Genomic DNA, 24,589 nt, shown 5'->3' with positions numbered 1-24,589 from the left:
ATTAATTGCTGGGGGTGGAGTGCTTCAGTGATTCTGACCAGAAAACTCCTAAGTGATAAATGTGCCATAAACCCGAGAGGGGTAAGCATAGAATCTCCAACCGCGTTGGCGTCTCAGAATAAAGCAAGAATGTCAGGATGCTCTCCACACACTCCAGGACCAACCAACAGACTGTGACTATCCCATTACATACAATGTCATGTAATAATACACACCACTGGGTTAGGATTGTATCCATCACAGTAAACTTACTGAACTGGATATGCCCTGAAATGCAAACAGGAGATGTGATAATAAAATCAGTTTTTGATGAATAACTTGAGATAGTCTTGAAGAATCAGAACTAGAATCTCTATCAAATGACCAACATTGATAGCAGCATCACTCCAGGATTAATTAATGGCAGTCACATGGGAACTTCACGTATAAGTAACTTTGATTTAGCTAGTTTAACTATTCCACTGAAAACTGCAAAGAACCATTAATGCAAAATCGTGAAATGACCCCATATTGTAGAGCAGGAAAAGTAGATCAGATTGCAGAGATATGGTGCAGTGACATGCTAAAACTATGAATTAGTAATTTTGAGAGTTTAGGAATGTTTCTTAAAACAAAATGGTTCAAAAAGATGTTTGTCATATCTTATATTACTAAAAGTCTGATCTTGACCACTTCCTGTTGTTCTGCATATTGATTTTAGAAAAAGCGCTGCCACTTACGGCTGTGATTTTTGGCCATCTTACTCAGAATCCCCCCCCCCCCCCCCCCACTGTGCAGGAGAAGAGGATTTTTACCATCGATGAAAAATAAAAGAGTTATTAATGTTTAGATGCCAAGCCAAACAACTGATTGCATTTTCACTTCACTTCTACTGACATTGCAGTTTCAAGCACAGGGCAGGCCAAGTCAGTATTCAGTAGTATTCAGTATTTACTTTACTGTCATTTTAACTGAGTACTTACATACACAAATGAAACGAAAAAATTGTTTCTCAATCAGTTCCCATCAGTGCGGTTAATAAAAACAAAATAAATATACAGCTTTAAAAAAAAAAAAATGACCATTTCTAAAAGTAGGCCTAAAAATTGAAATAAAAACAGACATTCAGACCGAACAGTGGCTTTACTTTGACAGGTGCCGAGCTTTCAAAGTATGGGCGAGGTTAGATGTGTGGGTGTATGATATATGGGGAGAGGACACAGTCCATTAACCAGTCTTATTGCCTGTGGGAAGAAGCTGTGTAGCATCCTGCTGGTTTTGCAGCTGATGCTCCTGTACCTCTTCCCAGATGGCAGAATGGAGAAGATGTGGTGTGATGGATGATAGGGGTCCTTGATAATGGAGATGGCTTTGCTGATGCTCTGCTCCGTCAAACATCTGATTGCATTTTTACTTCAATTCCATTGTCATTTCAGTTTTACTTCAATTCCATTGTCATTTCAGTTTTTAGTGCAGGGCAGGCCAAGCCAAACTGCTGATTGTATTTTCACTTCACTTCCATTGCCATTGCAATTTCAAGCACAAGGCAGGCGAAGCCAAACAGCTGATTGCATTTTCATTTCACTTCCATTGCCATTGCAGTTTCAAGCACAGGGCAGACCAAGCCAAACTGCTGATTGCATTTTCACTTCATTTCCATTGCCATTGCAGTTTCAAGCACAGGGCAGGCCAAGCCAAACAGCTCATTGCATTTCCATTTCATTTCCACTGCCATTGCCATCTCAAGCACAGGGCAGGCCAAGCCGAACAGCTCATTGCATTTCCATTTCATTTCCACTGCCATTGCCATTACAAGCACAGGGCAGGCCAAGCCAAACAGCTCATGTCATTTTCATTTAATTTCCTCTGCCGTTGCAGTTTCAAGCACATGGCAAACCTAGCCAAAGAGCTCGTTGCATTTTCATTTCATTTCCACTGCCATTGCAATTTCAAGCACAGGGCAGGCCAAGCCAAACAGTTCGTTGCATTTTCATTTAATATCCACTGCCATTGCAATTTCAAGCATAAGGCAGGTGAAGCCAAACAGCTGATTGTATTTTCATTTCACTTCCGTTGCCATTGCAGCTTCAAGCACAGGGCATACCAAGCCAAACTGCTGATTGCATTTTCATTTCACTTCCATTGTCATTGCAGTTTCAAGCACAGTGCAGGCCAAGCCAAACAGCTCATTGCATTTTCATTTCACGTCCATTGCCATTGCAGTTTCAAGCTCAGGGCAAGCCAAGCCACACAGCTGATTGCATTTTCACTTCATTTCTACTGCCATTGCAGGATCAAGCACAGGGAAGGCCGAGCCAAACAGCTCATTGCATTTTCACTTCATTTCCACTGCCATTAGTTTCAAGTGCAGGGCAGGCCAAGCCAAACAGCTCATTGCATTTCCATTTCATTTCCACTGCCATTGCCATTACAAGCACAGGGCAGGCCAAGCCAAACAGCTCATGTCATTTTCATTTCATTTCCTCTACCGTTGCAGTTTCAAGCACATGGCAAACCTAGCCAAAGAGCTCATTGCATTTCCATTTCATTTCCACTGCCATTGCAGTTTCAAGCACAGGGCAGGCCAAGCCAAACAGCTGATTGCATTTTCACTTCACTTCCATTGCCATTGCAGTTTCAAGCACAGGGCAGGCCAAGTCAAACAGCTGATTGCATTTTCACTTCAATTCCATTGTCATTTCAGTTTCAAGTGCAGGGCAGGCCAAGCCAAACAGATTTTTGCATTTCCATTTCATTTCCACAGCCATTGCAGTTTTAAGCACAGGGCAGGCCAAACAACTCATTTCATTTTCATTAAAGGCTATCAAATCATTTATTGCGAGTACATTGCAGAGTCCCATTTCAGTTGATTTGCAGCTTAGAATGAGTCGTGGCCTCTCCCTCACAATCTTGCAGAGTGACTGAGTCATGTCCAGGCATCCGGGGTTTTGCAGCCCTGCCACGCCCCCCCCCCCCCCCCCCAAGAGTCTTTACCTTCATCGCGGTGATTGACAGGCGAGAGGATCTCAAGGTTTTTTTAAACACTCATATCTTTTTTATTTTTCATCGATGGGAAAAATCCTCAGGGCCTGCTCAGCAGAGGAGGACTGTGAGTAAGATGGCTTAAAACCATAGCAATATATTGTAGCATTTCGAAAATGAATATACAGCGCAGACAGGAAGTGGTCAAGATAAGACTTTTAATTATATATATAGTCTGAAAAGGAAGCCGATTGAGATTAGTGCAGCGTTTCTTCAAGCTGTTCTGGAATCCTAACACAGGAGCTGAATGTGTGATATCCCCATGGATAGGTCATTAATTGCTGGGGGTGGAGCGCTTCAGTGATTCTGACCAGAAAACTCCTAAGTGATAAATGTGCCATAAACCCGAGAGGGGTAAGCATAGAATCTCCAACCACGTTGGCGTCTCAGAATAAAGCAAGAATGTCAGGATGCTCTCCACACACTCCAGGACCAACCAACAGACCGTGACCATCCCATTACATACAATGTCATGTAATAATGCACACCACTGGGTTAGGATTGTATCCATCACAATAAATTTACTGAACTGGATATGCCCTGAAATGAAAACAGGAGATGTGATAATAAAATCAGTTTTTGATGAATAACTTGAGATAGTCTTGAAGAATCAGAACTAGAATCTCTATGAAATGACCAACATTGATATCAGCATCACTCCAGGATTAATTAATGGCAGTCACATGGGAACTTCACGTATAAGTAGCTTTGATTTAGCTAGTTTAACTATTCCACTGAAAACTGCAAGGAACCATTAATGCAAAATCGTGAAATGACCCCATATTGTAGAGCAGGAAAAGTAGATCAGATTGCAGAGATATGGTGCAGTGACATGCTAAAACTATGAATTAGTAATTTTGAGAGTTTAGGAATGTTTCTTAAAACAAAATAGTTCAAAAAGATGTTTGTCATATCTTATATTACTAAAAGTCTGATCTTGACCACTTCCTGTTGTTCTGCATATTGATTTTAGAAAAAGCGCTGCCACTTATGGCTGTGATTTTTGGCCATCTTACTCAAAATCCCCCTCCACTGTGCAGGAGAAGAGGATTTTTCCCATCGATGAAAAATAAAAGAGTTATTAATGTTTTTAAAATGTTGAGATTCGCTCTCCCACAGGGACTATAAAACCCGGAAGTGTTGAGTGCCTCAGTCAGTCTCTGTAAGATGGGGGAGCGAGAGGGTCATGTCTCTCAGTCTAAGCTGTGAATAACACTGAACACATAGTAGACATAAACTGTGAGTGATTTTACTGACCTATCAGCCCTTAATGTGGTTTGACAATATAGTTTGGAAATGTTAAAGCTGTGTTGCCTTTGGTTTGGAAATGCTAAAGCTGTGTTGCCTTTGGTTTGGAAATGCTAAAGCTGTGTTGCCTTTGGTTTGGAAATGCTAAAGCTGTGTGGCCTTTGGTTTGGAAATGCTAAAGCTGTGTTGCCTTTGGTTTGGAAATGCTAAACCTGTGTTGCCTAATTAAAGTTGCCTTGCTTAATTAAAGTTGCCTTGCCAAATTAAAGTTGCCTTGCCTTTTATATATTTAAAAGTCTAATCTTGACCACTTCCTGTTTGCGCTTTATATTGATGTTAGAAAAAACGCTACTATGTACGGCTGTGATTTTTTGCCATCTTACTCAGAATCCCCCTCCGCTCATCAGGTGCCGAGGATTTTTCCCATCGATGAAAAATAAGAGTTATTAGTGTTTTAAAAATGTTGAGATTCTCTCTCCTGCCAATCACACCATGAAGGCCACGCCCCTTCTGGTGGGAGGGACTATAAAACCCAGAAGATTGGGCGTGGCTCAGTCTCAGCAAGATGGAGGAGGGAGGGGTCACGACTCGCCTTGCACCCTGATTGAAATGGTATGAAACTGGACTTGAATTTGGTGGCCTTGCACCCTGCTTGAAGTGGTAAGAAACTGCACTTGAATTTGGTGGCCTTACATCCTTGTTGAAATGGAATTTCAAGGAATAGCCATGAATCAACTGCCAGCCCACCAGCCGTGAGTGAGCTGCCAGCGCCCAAGAATCCATTCGGCCCACAATGTCCATACTAGCCCTCTGGAATTGAGTCCCTTCAGCCCACAACACCCATACTAGCGCTCCATAAATCCCCCCCCCCCCCCCACTGGCCACCAATATTGGAATTGGTGGAGAGGTGGAATATTGCGTTGGGCGACCAGCCCTCTCATGCTGGGATCCAATGGGTCCCACTTAGTCTAGTATGGACTATAGTGTTACTGCAATAGCCCTAGAAAAAATAGATTACACCTAAAATGGAGGGTGTGCTCGTGAATGAACAAAAATCATACAAAGACCTCTTATTTTTCCTACATTTACTGGAGGGTTGATAAAAAATATGCCCAGTTTAACATGCCCAGTGTCATCTTCAATAAGGGCAGTATGTGTTCTGAGTGTTAGCACTGTGCTTTCTCGTTGTGATAAAACGGAATAGAATTTCTGGTGATAAAGATTGCAATGTCCAAGGAGATTAATTAGTAGTACACAAATTATCTCTTGATAATGACATGAGTATATGGAGACTGTTGGAGACCTAACTGTATGTACTCAGTTCCAAAGCACACTTGTCTGCTCAGTCCATGCAGCCAAGTATGCTGAACTTGGGATGAGGATCAACTAAACTGTATTATAAAAATGAATACACCCGCCACCAAGCCGCTTCTTCACAGTATGATCAGTTTACAGGGACAAAGGTGAATACTGTGTCACCACAATGCACCAGAGTCAGTGGTGCAACAATCTAATCTGTTCAATTGTAAACCTACTGTGAGGTTTAGTGTGAAGATTTTGAGTATAAAACTACATAAGCATGTTAACATTACTGCTAAGAATTCATTGAGAGAAGTTTTACATAAAAATGTAATCAGTTTTTTTTATATGACATGCCTCCTGTGCCGAAAGACCTTAAAGATGTGATTAAGAACTTCAGGCAGTCCTCGAAGTGTTATTATTAATGGCAAACTTACGGAAACTTCAATTGCAAGCAGCTTTGATTTAGCTGATTTAAATAGTGTGCTGAAGACTGTGAAGAGTCATTCATAAGCAATCTTAAAAATGTTGCATATTGCAGAGCAAGAAGAATTAGAGAAAGATCAGATTACAAGGATATTGTACAACGGTTGGAACATCATGCTAAGACAATTAATCAGCTATTTAGAAAGGTTAGGAATGTTCTGAATGAAGCTGCTCAACAATAAATAAATGCAAGAGGAATTCAAGAGCACTAGAGAAGAATCCTCTTGGTGGGACCTTGGTATTGAAATTAAAATCCTGCATGGATATGTATTGATAATTGTGCAGTCTGCTGCTGTATCTGCTGCTCATGATCTGTAATAGAATGATCAAGTATGTTTGTAACATAATGTAATATTTTAACTTTCTTTAGGAGCAGCACATTTAACTTCCCCCATTCAGCATCAAGACCAAACATTGAAAAGACACTTTAAACATGGACAACAAAGTTCTCTGTTGCACACCTTATTTTTGAAGTAATGGAAACATTAGAATAAAAAGCTATGATTACTTGCTTGGCTACAGTCTTGGCTGTTCCATGGCTTTTTTCACAAACTGTAGTGATCAATTTTCCACAAAGTGTAGTTATCTGACCTGACCTGTGGTTAGCATGGTTAAAACCACGATTTCAGTTCTCTTTGTGATTTGTAACCATCTCTTGAGATATACAGTAGTTCCGCTGATGAGGAAGAGGCTTGCAAGTCGAAGCATGAATTTAAGAGCATTATTAAACTTGAAAAGGAGGATAAAAGATTTACAAGGTTGTTACCGGGACTAAGGCTAGGAAGGATGTGGCTTTCCCCCTAGCCTGTGAGAGGTTTATAAAAACAGAAGGGCATAGATAAGATAAACAGCCGTCTTTTCTTTAGGGTATTGAAGTCTAAAACCAGATGAGCATAGGTGTAATATGACAGAAGAAAGATTTAAAAGGAATCTTGGTGACGCAGAGGTGGAGTTGTTGCCTTACAGTGTCGGAGACCCGAGTTCGATCCTGGCTACGGGTGCTGCCTGTACGGAGTTTGTACGTTCTCCCAGTAACCTGGGTTTTCTCCGGGATCTCCGGTTCCTCCCACATTCTAAATACGTAGGTTTGTAGATTAATTGGCTTAGTATATTTGTAAATTGGCACTAGTGTGTGTGGGATAGTGTTAATGTGCAGGGATTACTGGTTGCTGTATCTCTAAGATGATGGAGGGCAAATGGAACAAGCTGCCAGAGGAAGTGGTAGAAACAGATATGATTACCACAACTAAGACACCTAGATAGGTACAAAGATATATGAAAGTTTTGGAGGGGTCTGAGCCAAACACAGGCAAGTGAGCCTTGCTTGGTTAACTTGGTCTGCATGGATAAGTTGGATTGAAGGGTCTGTTTATGTGCTCTTCAGCTTTATGACTCCATGTCCAGACTATGCACTATTCAATTGACAGATGATGATTGATCAAGACCAGGACCATGGTTTGTGAGCAGAAAACTGGTTGTGCATCAGAAGGGTAGTGAACTGGCCAAAAGGAAAGAACAAAAAGTCACTGTAGTTACCATTTGGCCTGTTTTGCATGTCATTGTGGATGGCATGTGCCTTTAAATTTTAGACTGCCCGTTATAATGTGGGTGGGATTTATGACGTGTATTTGGGCGTGTATGCACCTTAACTGCTTGCGCAGAAGTTTAGTTTTTAGATTCGTTTTGGAGAGACGAGGAAGGTTAATCCTTCGACCATGTCGACCATGTCATGGCCTGTCATTGTTACGGAGACACGAGGAGCTATCTAATATCTGAAGTAATGAGCTGGAGTTCGAAGAAGATTGCCGTAACAAGTCGGAAAAACCTTGGATGTATCTTACTGTTTTCTATCTACAATAAAGAAAATATTCATCAAAAGACTGTGTGTTGAAGCCTTATGAATGGAGAAGCTCTGAAGGTCTCTGAGGCAGCTTGCATGCGTACCGATGATATTCCCCTTATCCATTCTCATCCAATTAGCGGCTAGGGTGCTAATTACCTGAAAGATATGAAAAATCTGCCGCTACAGTCACAATGTTGTAAATGTGAGAACCCCAAAAGCCTACAATTAGCTCTGAGGGTCCATTGAATGTTAGCTTGTGAGTCACAAGCAAATTTTTGAGTCCATTTGTGAGTTTCTAATAAATGTATTAGTTGCATACACTAGAAATGAAACTATTGGTTCTATTGTAAATTCAGGGTCTGCACTAATGGATAAGTTGGGCAGACACCAACTTTAAAGTTTCACACAGGTCAGAATCTCAAATATAAGGCACTGCTTCACCCTCTCACTCTGAGGATAACCCATTATGGGGCAAGATCTTTCACTGAGGAGTTACCCTAGTTAGTCAGGATTTTTCATTTCTGGATCTCACAACTATATAATTCCCTAAGCTCCAGATCAAATTGTCTCTTGGATATTTTCTGCCATAAAACAAGCAACAACAATTGCTCTTCAAGCCATTCTTCGTGCTCTACATCTCAATTAAAGTTCAACAGATTTATCTTTGTCAGAAATCATTGGTAGCAGTTCCAAATGTTAGACTTCTGCCTTAGCTCTTTCCCTCTTTGAATGTGAGATTGAAGTTCTTCACCATTTCTTCTCAGAACACCAAATCCCAATTATTCACTTGGTTTATGACTAGATTTTACTAGTATAAACAAGTGACATTAATTCACATGCAGGATTAAATAGATCAGTAATAGGGACAACTTGCAGGCTGTTAGGTGTCAAAAGGCAGGATGTAAGTCAAGTCAAATGTATTACCATATGCACAAGTGTGGTGAGGTACAGGTACAATGAAAATCTTGCTTGCAATAGCATCACAGGGACATAAGCAACATATACAAGCATAAAACATGCATATGTCATACAAAACAGTGAAAAGGAAAAAGACTGTTCAAAAACATCACAATCAAAATTTATTAGCCAAGTATGTTTTGCAACATACGAGGAATTTGATTTACCATACAGTCATAACAATAAAAAGCAACAAAACACCCAAAATGCACTTTAACATAAACATCCACCACAGTGATTCCTCCACATTCCTCACTGTGATGGAAGGTGAAAAAAAAGTTCAATCTCTTCCTTTCTTTGTTCTCCAGCGGTCGGGGCACTCGAACCTTCCATTGACGGGACGATATTGGCTCCCGCAGCCGGCGGGGTCATCAAGCTCCCGCATTGGGGGGGATCTTAGTTCCCCTGCGTTGGGCGACCAGACCCCGGGTCGGGGCTAGTCGCACCTCCTGCGACTTTGGAGCTTCCCGACATCAGTCTCTACCTGAGACTGCGAGCTCCTCGATGTTGAAGTCCGCAGGCCGCATCGATCCCAGGCAAGGGATCGCATGTTCCGATGGTAAGTCCACGGCCCCGCGAGGGGGCTCAAAGTCAGTGTCGAGCAAGGCCACTACCTCCATTCCATCACTACCTCCATTCCCTTACCTTGCCGTCCTTAACCCACCTTCTTACTGACACATGCTGATCCTGCACTTTAATCAGCTGGCCATTAAACGATTCCTACATGTCATCTGTGGATTTACCCAATAACAACTGATCCCTATCTACCCGCTTTAGCTCCGACCTAATGATATTGTAATCTGCCTTGCCCCAATTAAGTACCTTCCACCCCAAATCAGTCCTATCCCTATTCGAAACAATCTTAAAATTGATAAGAGTTGTGATCAGTACCTCCAAAATGCTATTCCACCATAACACCAGTCACCTGGCCAGGCTTATATTGCAATACAAAGTCCAGTGTGGTCCCTCCTTGAGTCGGACTATCCACACACTGTTTATGGAAACCTTCCTGGATACACCTAAAAGATTCTCTGCCCCATCTACTCCTCTTGACCCTTGTAAATCTAAGTCAATATTGTCACCCACTACAACAACCCTGTGTTTCTTGCATCCATCTGTAATCTGTCTACATATCTGATCCTTTGTCTTCCACTGATTATTGGGTGGCCTATAATATAATTCCATCAAGAGTAATTGGTCCTTTCTTAATTTTTTGCTCAACCAATAATAATAACAATAATAATATATTTTATTGTCATTGCACATAAGCGCAATGAGATTTGGTATGCAGCTTCCATCCGATGTCATAACATAAATAACTAATAAAATTTAGATTTAGATTCCCCGAGAACATGGTTTGTAAAAGAACAGTAAAATAGTAAAAACAGTTCAAACAGACTAAAGTGCAGATGTGTCTGTGCGACGTGACCATCCGAGGGTGACAGTTCAGGGGGGATGGGGGGCACTCAGCAGGGCCGGTTCAGAGCCGCTATAGCTCTGGGAATGAAGCTGTTCCTGAGTCTGGAAGTTCGGGCGTAGAAGGCCTTGTAACGTCTGCCGGAGGGAAGTAGTTCGAACAGTCCATTACAAGGGTGTGAGGATTATTGCCTCAGTAGATGTACCCTCCAGTATGACCTTTCTGAGTACCGCCGTGACATTCCCCAACAAATAAAGCAACACCTCCATCTCTTTTACCCCGCACTCTATATTGTATGAAACATTGAAACCCAGGCACCTTGAGCTGCCGGTTGTGATCCTCTTGCAATCAAGTTTCCATGATACCAATAACATCATAATTCCAAGCATTATGAAATTAATCAAAAAATCAACGAAAAATCTAAAGATATCAAAGAAAGTGTAATATGCTTCAAATGTGATTACAGACTACCCTGGGTGTAGAAACAGTAAGCCGCAAATCGGTCAAAAACAGGCAAAATACCTGCAAAAAATACCTGTAGCTGTACTTCTTCATACATCATGAGAGTCCATGGAAGACTGAACTACTCCCATTTACATTTTTAACATTAGGCAATATTAGACGTATTTTATTATTTTTCTGATATTTTGATTTGTAAAAGTAAAAGTAAAATTTGGTTGAAATCAATGACAATATTTGGCTGAGGTTTGACCAGGGCAAAATCATGTCAAGGGACAAAATCTTTTATGTTTAAGATTGATAATGTTTTGAAGATGCAGTTCTTTTTTATTTACACCTTGGATTCTTGGCGACTGAATTCTCAATAGAAATATGTGGTGATTTTGACGATGGAATTCAATGATCGTTAAAATGATGAATCTTTGTCTTTGCCTTGTGTTCAACCTACCCTTTATGTAAGAAATAGTTCCTTTGATAATGAAACAAAAATAAAACCAGCAATGTTAATGTTTGTAGCTACTTGGAATTCATTTAAAATATTGTTGAGATACCGATATGGCTTAGGTTGCCTAGCTCTAGGTTCTTCCTATAAATTATTGAGTGGTTGAAAATGCGGCGAGCCCCCGGTGTCCATGTTTGTAGGGTCGAGAAATCTCCTCTCTTACACCAAGCTTCATTATAAGTAGCGGCGCCGTGCTTTTAACGACGCGTCTACCAAATATATTCTCATTATCTTCGATTTATCGGAAGATACATGTTTGCAAGAAAGTTGATATGTTCTAGCCACTGCGAAAACGCTAAAGATCTCTCTTCGTAAATGATATACTATTTTAAATAATTGTGTAAGTGGGTGTGCGGAAACTCTTCGGTGCAGTGAGACCATCAACTAATTGAAATATCGTCCGTAGATTATACTTTAACCAACTCGTTACGTAATTGCAAAAGCAACACCGATAAGCTTCAGTGCAAATCGATTCTGCAGCGCTGTCGATCAACGTCCGGGCAACCTCCTTATATTCCATTGTCATTCTCTGATTTGTTCGCTTTCATTAGTGTTACTTTGGCGCAACCGAAATGATCTGCATTTCGAGTTGCAAAGTTTGAAAATGTGTAAATTGCACGGCCAATCACCAATGACACGATTTGGGATAAAAACAGTTGCACAAAGATTCCCCCAGAAGTATTTTGATAACAAAGCGATGCAAACCAAAGATCTAAGATCTTTGATGCAAACACGTTAAGACGGATGCCTAAATATATACCATGCATATGTGTAGAATTATGTCTTTGACACATTTAAACCTTTGCATTTTAAAGTTTGAAAATCGAAAGAATATTTGAATTGATCAATACATTTGAACCTGACAGGGACAAACAAATATGGAGCTTTTAAGGCACCAACTAAATCTCAACCATATGGGATTAACATTCATTGCCAATGTGCCTCCGAGATAGGCAGAGATGTGGGCTGGCCGACATTGAGCACAATGATAAAGTACAAATGTGTGAGCTTGCATAATGTGTACACAAGTTGAGCCGCCTTACAGTCATGTTTCAAGATTGGCTCAACTGAAGAAAAAAAGAATGCAGCGCCAGGACAGAGCAATGCACATTGTTTTGCACATTATTTAAATGCGAACGGCAAATAGATGGATTTGATTTAAAACACCACTTATTTCCAGTTCAGCCGCGATATTAATGCGGATTGCACCGCACCGCGGTCACACAAAAACAAATTGTATTTTGAAGATTAGATTGGGTCTCAAAATTGTGCCGCCGGTCAGGGGTCATAAATATTTGGGGCCGCCGTGTGCCCCAGTCCTGGCCAACGATGGGTGGGCTTGAACAAGGTCTGGTTTAAACCGGTTTGAGCAGATTAACTTTGTTCTTTATTGTTTTTTAATTATTTCATTGTGGATGGTCGTATCGTTGCGGGAATGTTAATGAGACCGGCGTTGTTGGACCGCACTGCGGGCAGATGTGTATCTAAGTGTTTATGAACGGTGATACTTCTACTCAACCGTACACAAAAATGAATGTAACTGTAGTTCGGTACATGTGACAAATGTAGTACCATACCATGCGTGCCGAGGCTGCGCCGACATTATCACCTTGCGTTGCTCAGCAGCCGCTCAACCAGCCCCAGTCACCGCCCCCCCACCCGGGGCGCCGCTAGGCCCCGCTCCCATTGGCCCGGGGCGCCACAGGACCAGCCTTTTGGTCACTCCCATTGGCCAGAGGCGCCACTCGGCCCGCCCTCCGGCCACACCCATTGGCCCGGGGCGCTGCTCTGCCCGCCTTCCGGCCACATCTATTGGCCCTGGGTGCCGCTAGGCCCGTCCTCCGGCCACTCCCATTGGCCCGGGGCGCCGGCTAAGCCCGCCCCACCCACTCCCATTGGCCCATGGAGCCACTAGGCCCGCCCTCCGACCACTCTCATTGGCTCGACCGTGTCGCAAGCCACGCCCCACCCACTCCCATTGGCCCATGGAGCCAAAAGGCTCGCCCTCTGGCCAGTCCCATTGGCTCAGCCGCCGCGGCCCGTCCTACCGCCTCTCCCATTGGCCGAGGGGCCACTGGGGCGTGGCTTGTCAGCTGAGGTCGCCGCTGTTGATTGGCGGAGATCGCCGCCAGTTAATGTTGCACCGGGCGCCGGGGTCGGTAACGCGCTGCTGATTGGTGGAGAGCGGCGTCGGTCAGTGCGACCCCCGGCATCAGGGTTGGTTGCGCGCTGCTGCTCACTGTGAGTGGCCATTGGTGGTACTGGCGAGCGAAAGGGGGGAAAAAAGGGGAAAAAAAACAACCCTGTGGTTTTTACATTAACCGTTTGCGCAAAAAAAAATAATACTCCCGCTCCTCGTGTCTTTGCAACCGGTGTGTGTGTTTTTTTTACACATTGATTGTTTCGGTCAGAAGCCAGTCGCCATGCCTAAGAGAAAGGTAGGTGGACGAGCAAACGCCGCGCTTGAGCTGCGCTGGCGGCGGCCACGGGCGGGCGGGTGACGGGCAGGGGGGGGGGGGGAGGAGGAGAGAAGAGGAGGCCCCGCCGCTGTCGTCGCCGCCGCCGCCACCGCGCGTCATCCCGCCGGCTGCCTGCCACCGCTCTGGTGCGACCGGGGCCGAGCGCACGGCCCGTGGGGGAGGGGAGAGAAAGGGGGTGACCGGGGGGTGACTGAGGCGCTCCTTTGTTCTGGCGGGCGGCCGGCCCGGCCGGGGGGGCGGGGGGCTTCGGCGCAGTGAGGCTCCCGACCGTTAGTCGGCGCGCGGGTTGAAACTCCCGCGCGGCTAACGGTCGCCGGCGCGGATGTGAGGAGGATGCTACGGGACGAGAGATGGCGGCGGGTGCGGGTTCCCCGTTGCTGTCGACGCTCCTGACCGACCGGCGGCGCCGAGGAGGAGGGGGGGGGGGGGGAAGCAAAAACGGCGGGAATGTTGAACGGACGCGTTGACGTCGCGGCGGGCGCATGGCGTGGTGACGTCAGCTGCTGGGGGGCGGGGCCAGGTCCAGGTTGCGGGTCTCGGCTGCCGCCGCCGCCGCTCTGACAGCAGTGGACAGCTGTGCGCTGGGCGGCCTCCCACCTCCACCATTAGCCCAAGCGCTGCTCTGCATGCACTTCCAGCTTGCAGCACACGATCTCAAAATGTCGCACTGCCTCACCACATCCATTTTGTGTCAGCGTGAGGATTGTATAGTTACCATATGCATAAGCATCCGGACAATAAACCTCTTTCTGCCCCTCTCAAAACATTGAAACGCAACGGCAAAATACATAATGTTCAAGAAGGAACTGCAGATGTTGGAAAAACACATAATTTGTTGTTTATTGTACCTGTATATTTATCAACCTCTCTGTGCCAGAAACCCAGGTTCAATTCTGATTTCAGGTGTGGAGTTTGCACATTCCCCCTATGGTTTTCCTCCAGGTGATCTGTTTCTTCCGACATGTGGATTTGTAGGTCAATTGGCCTCTGTAAAAGATTGCCCCCAATATGTGGTATAACATTGAACAGGTGATTAGTGGTCAGTTTGGATTCCTGTTTCGACGAATGCAATCAACCTGGTGTGCACATTCAAATAAGATCAAATAGACAAGTTGTCCTACAACTTTAGGCTGTGCACGCCATACGCAAGAAGAAGAAGAAGTTTGGATTCCGTGGGCCATGTGTTTCCATGCTGTATCTCTGAAACTAAAACGATATTGGGTAACTAGACCATAAGAGTGTAAACAGATGTACATAGTGCAGCCGTGTGCAAAATCCAGAGTTGTTTGCATGTGCTGATGTAGGGTTGTGCAGGGTGGTTCATGGGAACAAGAAACTTCTTGAAACTGGAGGTACTTCGGATGTCTGGGACACAATGGAGAGAGGTGAGCAGTCAGAACGGTAAAGTTGTCAGCGGCAATGTAGCGCCGAGGGGCCTTCACCCAACCAAATAGCAAATAAATTTAAAATGGTGTATGATCTTTTTCATCTATGAGACAACTTTTTGGTAATTGTTTCTAAAGGAATATTTTTGAGCTTTGACTTTTTTATTGAACTGACAAGTGTAATCAATGGGATTTTTTTCCTTCTACCATTGCAGATTGACGGTGAAGCGAGAGTGGAGGTTGGTGCTCTTAATTTGTCCATTACAACAAATGTCAGCATTTGAAAATTTATGTAAATGCAGTTTTTAAGCTATTGTGAAATCATTATACCTTTTATCTTTTAAAGCCCAAAAGGAGGTCGAGTAGATTGTCACAGGTATGTAACCTTTTGTGTACAGTAAAATTCCCCATTATTTTGTGCAATATGAGTGCATTAGATGCATCTTTTCTTGTATTTCAGAGGGCTTTAGCTTCCAAATCAGAGCCAAAACAAAAGAAGGCACCAGCTAAAGTAAGTGTACTTTTTATTATTCTCATAATGTAGATATTTTTCTTTCCTGGTCAAGTTTAAAAAAAAATCATTTAGTGGTGGAATATTTTTTTTTGAAAGGGTGGCTATTCATATTTAGATTGCCTGTGGATGAGCTAACAATTTATTTCCTGATAGTACTGCAAAATGTTCTTCTAAAATGACTAAAGGGATGTAGTTAAAAGTTGACTGTTTCCACCCCCGTTAAATTTTCTTTGCTAGTGAGATTCTGACAAAAGTCAATTAGTTGACAATTGCTGCAGAATCTGGTCACACCTGTAAGAAGCACAGGGTCAGAGTGGTTAATATGGCTAGTATTGCACACAATAAAATTAGAGTGTCTGATCATATCCAACTGATCTGATGATAAGGATAAATATTGCGTAAGAACTTTAATCTTAATGTTACCTGGTGCTGAAGACCCTCAAAAGAAAGTGGTGTGGCTGGTGAAACTGGTAATTTTAGGAGATAACTTAAAACGATAGCAAGGTTTGTAGACCGGATTAGCAGTTCTATTTTATGTGGGGACAGGTTGAATTGGTTTGAAAGGGTAACAAGAGAATGTTGGGTGCCAACAAAATGGAAACCGGTAATAATCATCCAGTAGTTTAAAACATAAAGATGTAAATATTATAGCAACTGAAGCACTGAGTAATTACTAGGAATAAACGAATTTGGTATTCCGACTGCGCATGCCCAGTTCACCGGTCCAGTAGCAATTCAACCGCATGCAGCGCCAGAGACCTGGGTTTGATGCTGACTATGGATTAAATGCAGGTCTGTATACATGCAACAGCAAAAGCTGCCGAGAATGTTTATCGCGAGTGACCTTTGACAAATCCCATGATTCCTTGCATTTTTCGGAATACCAAACTCACTTCTGAAGTGCTCTGGATACATGCATATACTAGAATAGTATAGATATACCTTAACTTTCAAGAATCATTTTTGGTGGTGAGTTATTTTCTGAAATTTACATTGTGTTGTGATTTGTTTGGAAGTTGCAGTGTAGTTGAACAAATGGATCAAATAGAGAAAATACTTTTGTGAAAAACATTGTCGTGCAGGTTGTTGGAAATCTTTCGTATTTATAAACTTAGCAACGGATTCCTTTTTAAGTGTTGGAACAGGAGCTGGCTGGCCTATTCATATGCACATCTACAAGTTTAGTATTTTCAGTAATGGCCCAGCCACTTCTATCATCTGAGAGGTACGTCAGGATATAATAGACTTTGTTTGAATGGGTGCAGACCCAGCAGTAATCGGGAGACCAGGCATAGAAACATTTCAGTTGCTGATTGGATGGTGTCCGGTGGTTAAGGGTCTCGCAATTTTTTCACTTTATTATAATTTTGATCTTGTCATATGACAATAAAAGTATACATTTAGGCTATTTTGTCTTTCAATACTTTTACTCCATAAACTTACTTTAAATATCTTGTCCCAAGACTTTCTACTTCCTTTCTCTCTTGTGAATAGTCTAGCTGGTCTAACTTCAAGCAGTTAAAAATTGAAAATGAGTATGAATAAAATTGGTTTCCTTATAGTCTGTGAAAATAGTTTAAACTATTCGTACATAGAAATATGCTTTTTTGAGCATTAAATTCAAACCAAGTCAACCTTTATTTGTCCTTGAGTAATTAAAGACTTTGGGAAACTGCTACGGTCATAAAATTACACCTTTAGTAAACATAAATTTTGGTTCCTTTGATTGTGGCCAATTGAATGTTCTCATCATTACTTGTGCCATATTACTTGTGCCAATATCCTTTCTACTAATGGTAATCTTATCTCCAAAATTTAAAAAAACTCAAATCAGATTTCTTAAATTGGAAGACTTGCGTCCAACGCAACTTTGACAATCTTGTCATCATTTGGAGTGTGGATTGGATTTGGAGTTTTGATGGAGATTTTTTTTTTTTAACAACTCTGTTTACTCATTATGCTATTAAATACCTGAGACCATCACCTGGGTAAGTCCCAAAGTGGGTATATATTTGGGTTCTACAAATAGTAAAAATAATGATTACCAGTGTGAGTTAAAATGTGAGTATTTATGTTGTATTTAGAAATTACCTTGTTCTATTCAGACCTTAACAACCAAACTAACTGTTATAGTGTAATGTGTCTTATTTCATTAGAAAGAGGCTGCCAGTGACAAGAAAGAAGAAAAGAAAGCACCAGCAAAAGGAAAAAAAGGAGCTAAAGGCAAAGAAGACACTAACCAAGAGGATGGAAAAGAAGAAACTCCCTCTGAGAATGGAGAAGCCAAAAACGATGAGGTGAGTTTAAATGCATTTTGATATCCTGTTTTTAATGCGGGTCGTCCTTTATCTCTCTCTAGTGAACAATTGTGAAATCGGCCTTACCCATATTAACATCTTGGTTGTTCCAAGTTTCTCAATTCCAGAACACTTACCAATTTTGAATGGTTGTTAGCACACTATTAGGCTAATAGATATGTAATGAATTGTCTCTCTCTCTGAGACATTTTTGCAGAAAACAATCGTGAACACGCCCAATATTCATGCTGTTAAACCCTCTAAGGTATTTAGCCTCCAAGGTATCATTTTGGTTTCTGTTTTACTAACTTTGTATGTCTTTTATTAAAGAAACAAAATACTTTCAGCATCTATCCTTAAAATTGTTATTTTATTACATTGAATCTGTTTTCGGTCTCTGGTATCACTGGTTTTAATTCAAAGAAAGCCTTTTATCCTTCTGTGTTGTCTCTTTCTGGGAGAAAATTCTGAGTTTAAATAGTGAACAGATAACAGGGATTTAATAAACCAAAATCCGGTATCTGCGCTGCATTATTGAAATGTCCTTTTCTAACTTAGTCATTCAGTGGGGAAGTAGGCCTTTTGGCCACCTCTTCCATGTTGGCCAATGTGTCCATCCAAGTTATTCTGCTTAGGCTGCATTTGACTCTCATTCCTCAACCTTTTCTATCCATGATCCATGTAATTTGTTCTTAAACACTGGCTTCTTGGTTCATTGAGCAAAAATAAACAAGCTGCTTGAGGAACTCAGCAGGTCAGCAGCATCTATGGAGGGAAATAGGGGGGGGGGGGGGGGGGGGGGATGTACAGAATAGTGAAAGGCTGGATAGTGGATGTGGAGAGGATGTTTCCACCAGTGGGAGTCTATTAGACATCATAACCTCAGAATTAAATGACATTCTATTAGGAAGGAGATGAGGGATTTCTGTTGTGATTGAATGGCAGAGTAGATGATGGGCTGAATGCCCTAATTCTGCTCCTATCACTTATGATCTTATGAAATAGACGGATGGCGTTTTGTGCCAAGGCCCTTCTTCAGACTGTCCCGACCCAATCCTTCATTTGTACATTTTCTCTCCACGTGTGCTGCTTGACTACCGAGTTCCTCCAACAGTTGTTTTCAAATCAGGGTTCTCTCTTCTCCTTGTTCATTGTTTGCTACTATGCGTTGATAGGATGTATTATCGTCACGCAATCAATGTGTTTGCAACAAAAACTTGTGTTATGGAAAAAGGTGTTATAAAAGCAATTGTGGGCAAAGAGATCAGGGGCCAGGGAGATTCAGACTCGCAATAAGTTACTTTTCCTGCAGGATGTCCAAAAATAAAGGTCTCCAATGGTAAAGTTTATTTTTGATGCTGCAAGCTTAAAATACTAAAGGCTATATGTTACGTTGTTTAAGAGTACCTTTGCATAGTTGCAATAGAAGTGGTTGCTTGTCATTTTCAATGGACGTCTGCGGTTTAAGTAGCAGCTGTGCTCTTAAGGAACAATGGTGTCTGATTACTGTGGGAAGATTACATGGCAACAGTTTCTTCCCAAAACGTCAGTTTTTTTTGTCTGCTTGTTAATTTTCCAAAGAAACTTTTAAGTGGTCATTCCTGAAGAAAATCGTGTTAAAATGATTCGGGCCAATGGGCAAATCGTGTTCCTTAATTCATCACTCCACTATATCCAGTTTGCGTTATGGAAACATGCTTTATATCCAGGCATGATATTCTTCCGATTTAAATTGGAATTCCGATTTTTTTTCTTTTCCTAATAATGAATCCAATTTTTCCATTTTATGTGCCTGATTTTGACACAGTTTAGTTGGCAAGATCGTAAAATAAAAGGGTGAGGGAAGGAGAGTCAATGGAGGTACCGGTCTGGAGGTGGGTGATTCATGATGGAAGTCAGCCAATAGCGGGGGAGACCGTGGACGGAGGGAACACAACAACGCTCTTTGGCTGCTGCTGAGATCAGCCCGGCGGTGCTGTGCGAGCTGTGACGGTGCCCATTTGTCGGAGGGAACTGGAGCGGGTGAGACGCGAGGCCAGAATGGGAGCGCGGGCTTGGGGTGACCAGGACGCCCGGACAGCTAAGACGGGGTTGATGGCTGCGGGGCGTTGACCCCTCCCCCTCCTCTCTTGTGGGGAAAATAAATAAATGAACACAACAGTGTTTTGTGTTACCCATATGGAGCTGCGACTGGAAAGGGAATGGTACCGGCGATGATAGAGGGGGTTAGAGAGATGCGGGGCCCTACCTCCTGAGCAGCGGCTACCCCCTCCCTTTTCTGGTGATTTTCTGTTTATATTGGGAATTTTTGTTTTCATAGTTATTGGCAGAGGTGTTTAGTTTTCTACCTTCTTAGCGTTGTAGATGTGACATGAGTGTATTGCCAGTTAATTGTGCCTTGCTGTATTGTGCATAATTATGCCTTGAGATGGTACCTTTCGAAGGTGATGTGTAGGTTTTACTTTTGTGTTCTTTTGGCATCTCTACAAATAGCTCATTTAGAAATTCAGGTAACATTTTTTGTAAAGATTTTTTTAGCTGTATGAAGTCAATTATTTCATGAAATATTTACCTTATTTTACTGGTTATGTGTTAGAAAAATTCTAAGCTTCTGTTATGTAAACTACCAGCAGAAAGCTTAGGAATTACTTTCAATTTATTGAAAATGCAGGAGCCCCCTGAACTCCCACCGGGGTGCTGCCCCTGGACCCTGCCGGGGGCCTAGCTAGCCTCTAGGACCCCCAGCCAATACTTCCTATTTTTTTTTCTGGAGGTGAATATGATGCCTGTATATCAGAACTACCTGATTGCTGGGGCATTGAATCAATTTCCTGGCATTGATGCCACAACAAACTTCATTCAGCATTGGATGCCATTTCCTGATTTTCTCTTCAATCATTAAAATACAACAGTGTCCAGAGCTACTGGAACATCTACTGAAACTCCCAACACAAAAACATTAAACAGCTATTGTTCTTTGTAAAATAGTGCTTTGTGGCCCATGTTGAAAATTGGTACAGTGTAAGACCATCAGGCCATATAAAGCCAGGAGCAGGACATTTGGTGCCTCAAGCCTGCTCTGTCATTTAGTAAATTAGTAAATCTGTCCGCCAACTCCATCTTTCCCATTTTACCTATCTGCTTCACTTTGCAGATGTTTTGTGTCTTCAAATTGATAAACCGCCGATCAACAAATTTAGTTCTTTCAGCCATGTCATTAATTGTAGATAGTTAAGGCCCCCACACTGTTTTCTGTGGCACCCCGCTAATTACCAATTTCAAAATTATTAACTTGTTCAGATTTTGTTGATTATGTACTCTTATCCATGCTAATATTAAACCTAAGCTGCTCCTGCCCCATATGCACACAACTATGCTGCTGGTGGAACACATTGGGTTGAAGTTACCATGGATATCTGCCTTTTCTTATTTATTCCTCCGAGCTTACCTTGCCTCTTAATTATCCCAAACTACAAAAAACACAAAGAATACAGTGACCTCCATAATGTTTGGAACAAGGACCCATCATTTATTTATTTGCCTCGGTACTCCACAATTCGAGATTTGTAATAGGAAAAAAAATCACATGTGGTTAAAGTGCACATTGTCAGATTTTAATAAAGGCCATTTTTATACATTTTGGTTTCACCATGTAGAAATTACAGCAGTGTTTATACATAGTGTCCCCTCCCCCATTTAGATAAATAGACAATAGGTGCAGGAGTAGGCCATTCGGCCCTTTGAGCCAGCATTCAATGTGATCATGGCATAACACTTTGCGGCACCATAATGTTTGGGACACAGCAATATCATGTAAATGAAAGTAGTCGTATTTAGTATTTTGTTGCATACCCTTTGCATGCAATGACTGCTTGAAGTCTGCGATTCATGGACATCACCAGTTGTCGGGTGTCTTCTCTGGTGATGTTCTGCCAGGCTTGTATTGCAGCCCTCTTTAGCTTATGCCAAAATGAATAAAAATAGCCATTATTATAATCTGACAATGTGATTTTTTTTCTATTACAAATCTCAAATTGTGGAGTAAAGAAGCAAATAAATAAATGATGGGTCTTTGTCCCAAACATTACGGAGGGCACTGTGTGGCAAACACAGAATGCAGCTACAGTTGCACAACCTTTTATCCGAAAGCCTTGGGACCAGACATTTCTCGGATTTCGGAATGGAAGATTTTTAGCGTAGATTAGGTAGGTAGTGCGGGCGGCTTGAAAAGTCTGGAGCGGCTGCCTCCTCCCCGGAGACCGGGGAATCATTGTAAATCATTGCTTAAATGTTAGTCAGTTAGTTGGGAGGGATTTTATGTGGTGGGGGGGGATGAAGGGGGAAACTTTAATTCTTAGTCCCCTACCTGGTCGGAGAGGCGGGGAGCGGGCAATGCCTTACCGGGTCGCCGTGCAGTAAGCTCCGGAGCGCTGTGGCCGCCGACTCCCAACATCGCGGAGCTGGGGCTGCGGGAGTCCGGCCGTGGACGGCGCCGGTTGGAGCTCCGACCCCGGCAACTCTACCCCTGGCTGCGCGGCACTCCAAATCCAGCGCGGCCCGCGGCCGTACGCCCGCAGCCCCAGCTCCGCGATGTTGGGAGTCGGCGACCACAGCGCTGGGATACCAGCGGGAAGCGGGCAATGCCTTACCGGGTCGCCGTGCGGTAAGCTCTGGAGCGCTGTGGCCGCCGACTCCCAACATCGCGGATCTGGGACTGCGGGCGTCCGGCCGCGGGCCGCGCTGGATTTGGAGCGCCGCGCAGCCAGGGGTAGAGTTGCCGGGGTCGGATCTACAACTGGCGCCGCCCGCGGCCGGACGCCCGCAGCCCCAGCTCCGCGATGTTGGGAGTCGGCGGCCACAGCGCTGGGATACCAGCGGGGAGCGGGCAATGCCTTACCGGGTCGCCGTGCGGTAAGCTCCGGAGCGCTGTGGCCGTCGACTCCCAACATCGCGGAGCTGGGGCTGCGGGCGTCCGGCCGCGCTGGATTTGGAGCGCCGCGCAGCCAGGGGTAGAGTTGCCGGGGTCGGAGCTACAACCGGCGACGCCCGCAGCCCCAGCTCCGCGATGTTGGGAGTCGGCGGCCACAGCGCTCCGGAGCTTACCGCACGGCGACCCGGGAAGGCATTGCCCGCTCCCCGCCTCTCCGACCAGGTAGGGGACTAAGAATTAAAGTTTCCCCCTTCACCCCCCCCCCCTTCACATAAAAGCCCTCCAAACTAACTGACTAACATTTAAGTAATAATTTACAGATGTTTAAGTGTCTTTCCGGTCTCCGGGGAGGAGGCAGCCGCTATAGTAGTACAGACCTGGGTTGACCGTGGGTCGTTTCGGGTCAAGTTTGGCGCCAAACGCGAGCTTTGGTGCGCAGACGACATCCTGGAAAAAATGTCCGGTTTTCGGAACTTTTCGGTTTCCGGAACTCCGGATAAAAGGTTGTGCACCTGTATTAACTTTTTTTTAGGACCTTCAATAAACTTTGGTGTGTGATTTTTGCTGGACATCACCTATTTGACAAATTTTGAATTTTCAGCATGATTTTGTACATCAGCTTCTCGGGAATATTTTGATCTATTATCAATGCGATATTCTGCTATTTTTTTTAATTTTTCAATTGATTACAAGTACAAGATCTGATTTGTGCAACGTATTAAATATTTATTTTACATTTTAGGCACAGTCCACTGAAAGCTGTGAAGAAAAAGAAGCCAAGTCAGAGTAACTGCATCTGCCCGTCATCTCCATCAATGGCATCCATACCTCCATACTGTATTGTTAACAGAGAGGAATATTTTTATCAACTATTTTATAAATACAAGGTTTTTTTAGCATGAATTTAATTATGGAAACACCCACATCTCAAGATTATTTGGGGGTTTGAAACCCTAAAGAATCATTGTTTTAAAATTGTGATTGTTGTAGTTAGTGTGATATGTGGGACAAGTAAATGGTGGTAGTTATTGACTTCTGTCAATGTTTGTCTTGTGTCATACTCAAAAAAAAAAAGTCTGATATTTTAATTCACCAGGTATTTGTGGTGTTAGGCTATTACAAGTGGGTAAGAGTAAGGAGAAAGTTGTTTGTGTCAAAACATTCCAGTGGTTTTGTGGGTTAGTTTTGTAACCAGGTAAAATATTTTGGTGAAAAAAAATTAAAATGTGGGGCCTGGAAATCTAATGTGAAAAATATTTTAATTTTAAATTTGTCATTTTTGTAAAGAAAAACCTTTGCAATCATGTAAAACTAGTTTCTAATGGAAAATAACATCTTTTAAAAGGGCAGATGGCTGTATGTACCCACTTTCTGTCTGAATTTTTGCTGGATAATTTACCTTAATAAAAAAAAAACCTCCCCAGTGTTTCTCTATATAAAGTTTTGCTGCTATTTTTATTATATAATTTTAAAAGAATTTAGCACAATCCATCACTTTTATATTTAAATATATTTTGTCTGAACTATTTTGAGGAAGGCATATGGTTTTGCTGCAAACAGCCTATAGAAGCTACTTGTGTCTCCTCCTGTTTTTATTCTGACATGGATACCTCAAATGCCAGTGATTGTCTGTCCACATACTGCAGCACTGAAGCAATAACCAAAAAACAATCATGTTGATGGGTCAGCCAGGAAACAATGACAACATTTCTTGCCAAAATGGACATTAATGAATCAGTTGGGATTTCTTA

At 42.8% G+C, this 24,589-nt stretch overlaps 1 protein-coding gene across 1 annotated transcript; it reads left to right on the top strand.

Annotated features, from left to right (window-relative positions):
• The first annotated feature begins 13,365 nt into the window (after positions 1 to 13,365).
• Positions 13,366 to 24,272, top strand: LOC116978864 (non-histone chromosomal protein HMG-14A-like). Its single transcript, XM_033030118.1, has 6 exons — positions 13,366 to 13,670; positions 15,313 to 15,336; positions 15,444 to 15,473; positions 15,558 to 15,608; positions 17,768 to 17,908; positions 23,581 to 24,272. Exons 1-6 carry the CDS (start codon positions 13,656 to 13,658, stop codon positions 23,626 to 23,628), a joined length of 309 nt encoding a protein of 102 aa, XP_032886009.1. The 5' UTR covers positions 13,366 to 13,655; the 3' UTR covers positions 23,629 to 24,272.
• The last annotated feature ends 317 nt before the right edge of the window (positions 24,273 to 24,589 follow it).

This window comes from Amblyraja radiata, chromosome 12 (genome assembly GCF_010909765.2).
Source record: "Amblyraja radiata isolate CabotCenter1 chromosome 12, sAmbRad1.1.pri, whole genome shotgun sequence".
Classification (NCBI taxonomy): domain Eukaryota; kingdom Metazoa; phylum Chordata; class Chondrichthyes; order Rajiformes; family Rajidae; genus Amblyraja; species Amblyraja radiata.
Note: the sequence above shows the minus strand (reverse complement) of the source record. Positions and strands in the feature narration are given on the sequence as shown.

Coding starts and splice junctions, on each gene's coding strand:
- LOC116978864 (XM_033030118.1), top strand. Junction 15,474..15,557: donor GGTCGAGTAGATTGTCACAG/GTATGTAACCTT, acceptor CTTGTATTTCAG/AGGGCTTTAGCTTCCAAATC. Junction 15,609..17,767: donor AAAAGAAGGCACCAGCTAAA/GTAAGTGTACTT, acceptor TTATTTCATTAG/AAAGAGGCTGCCAGTGACAA.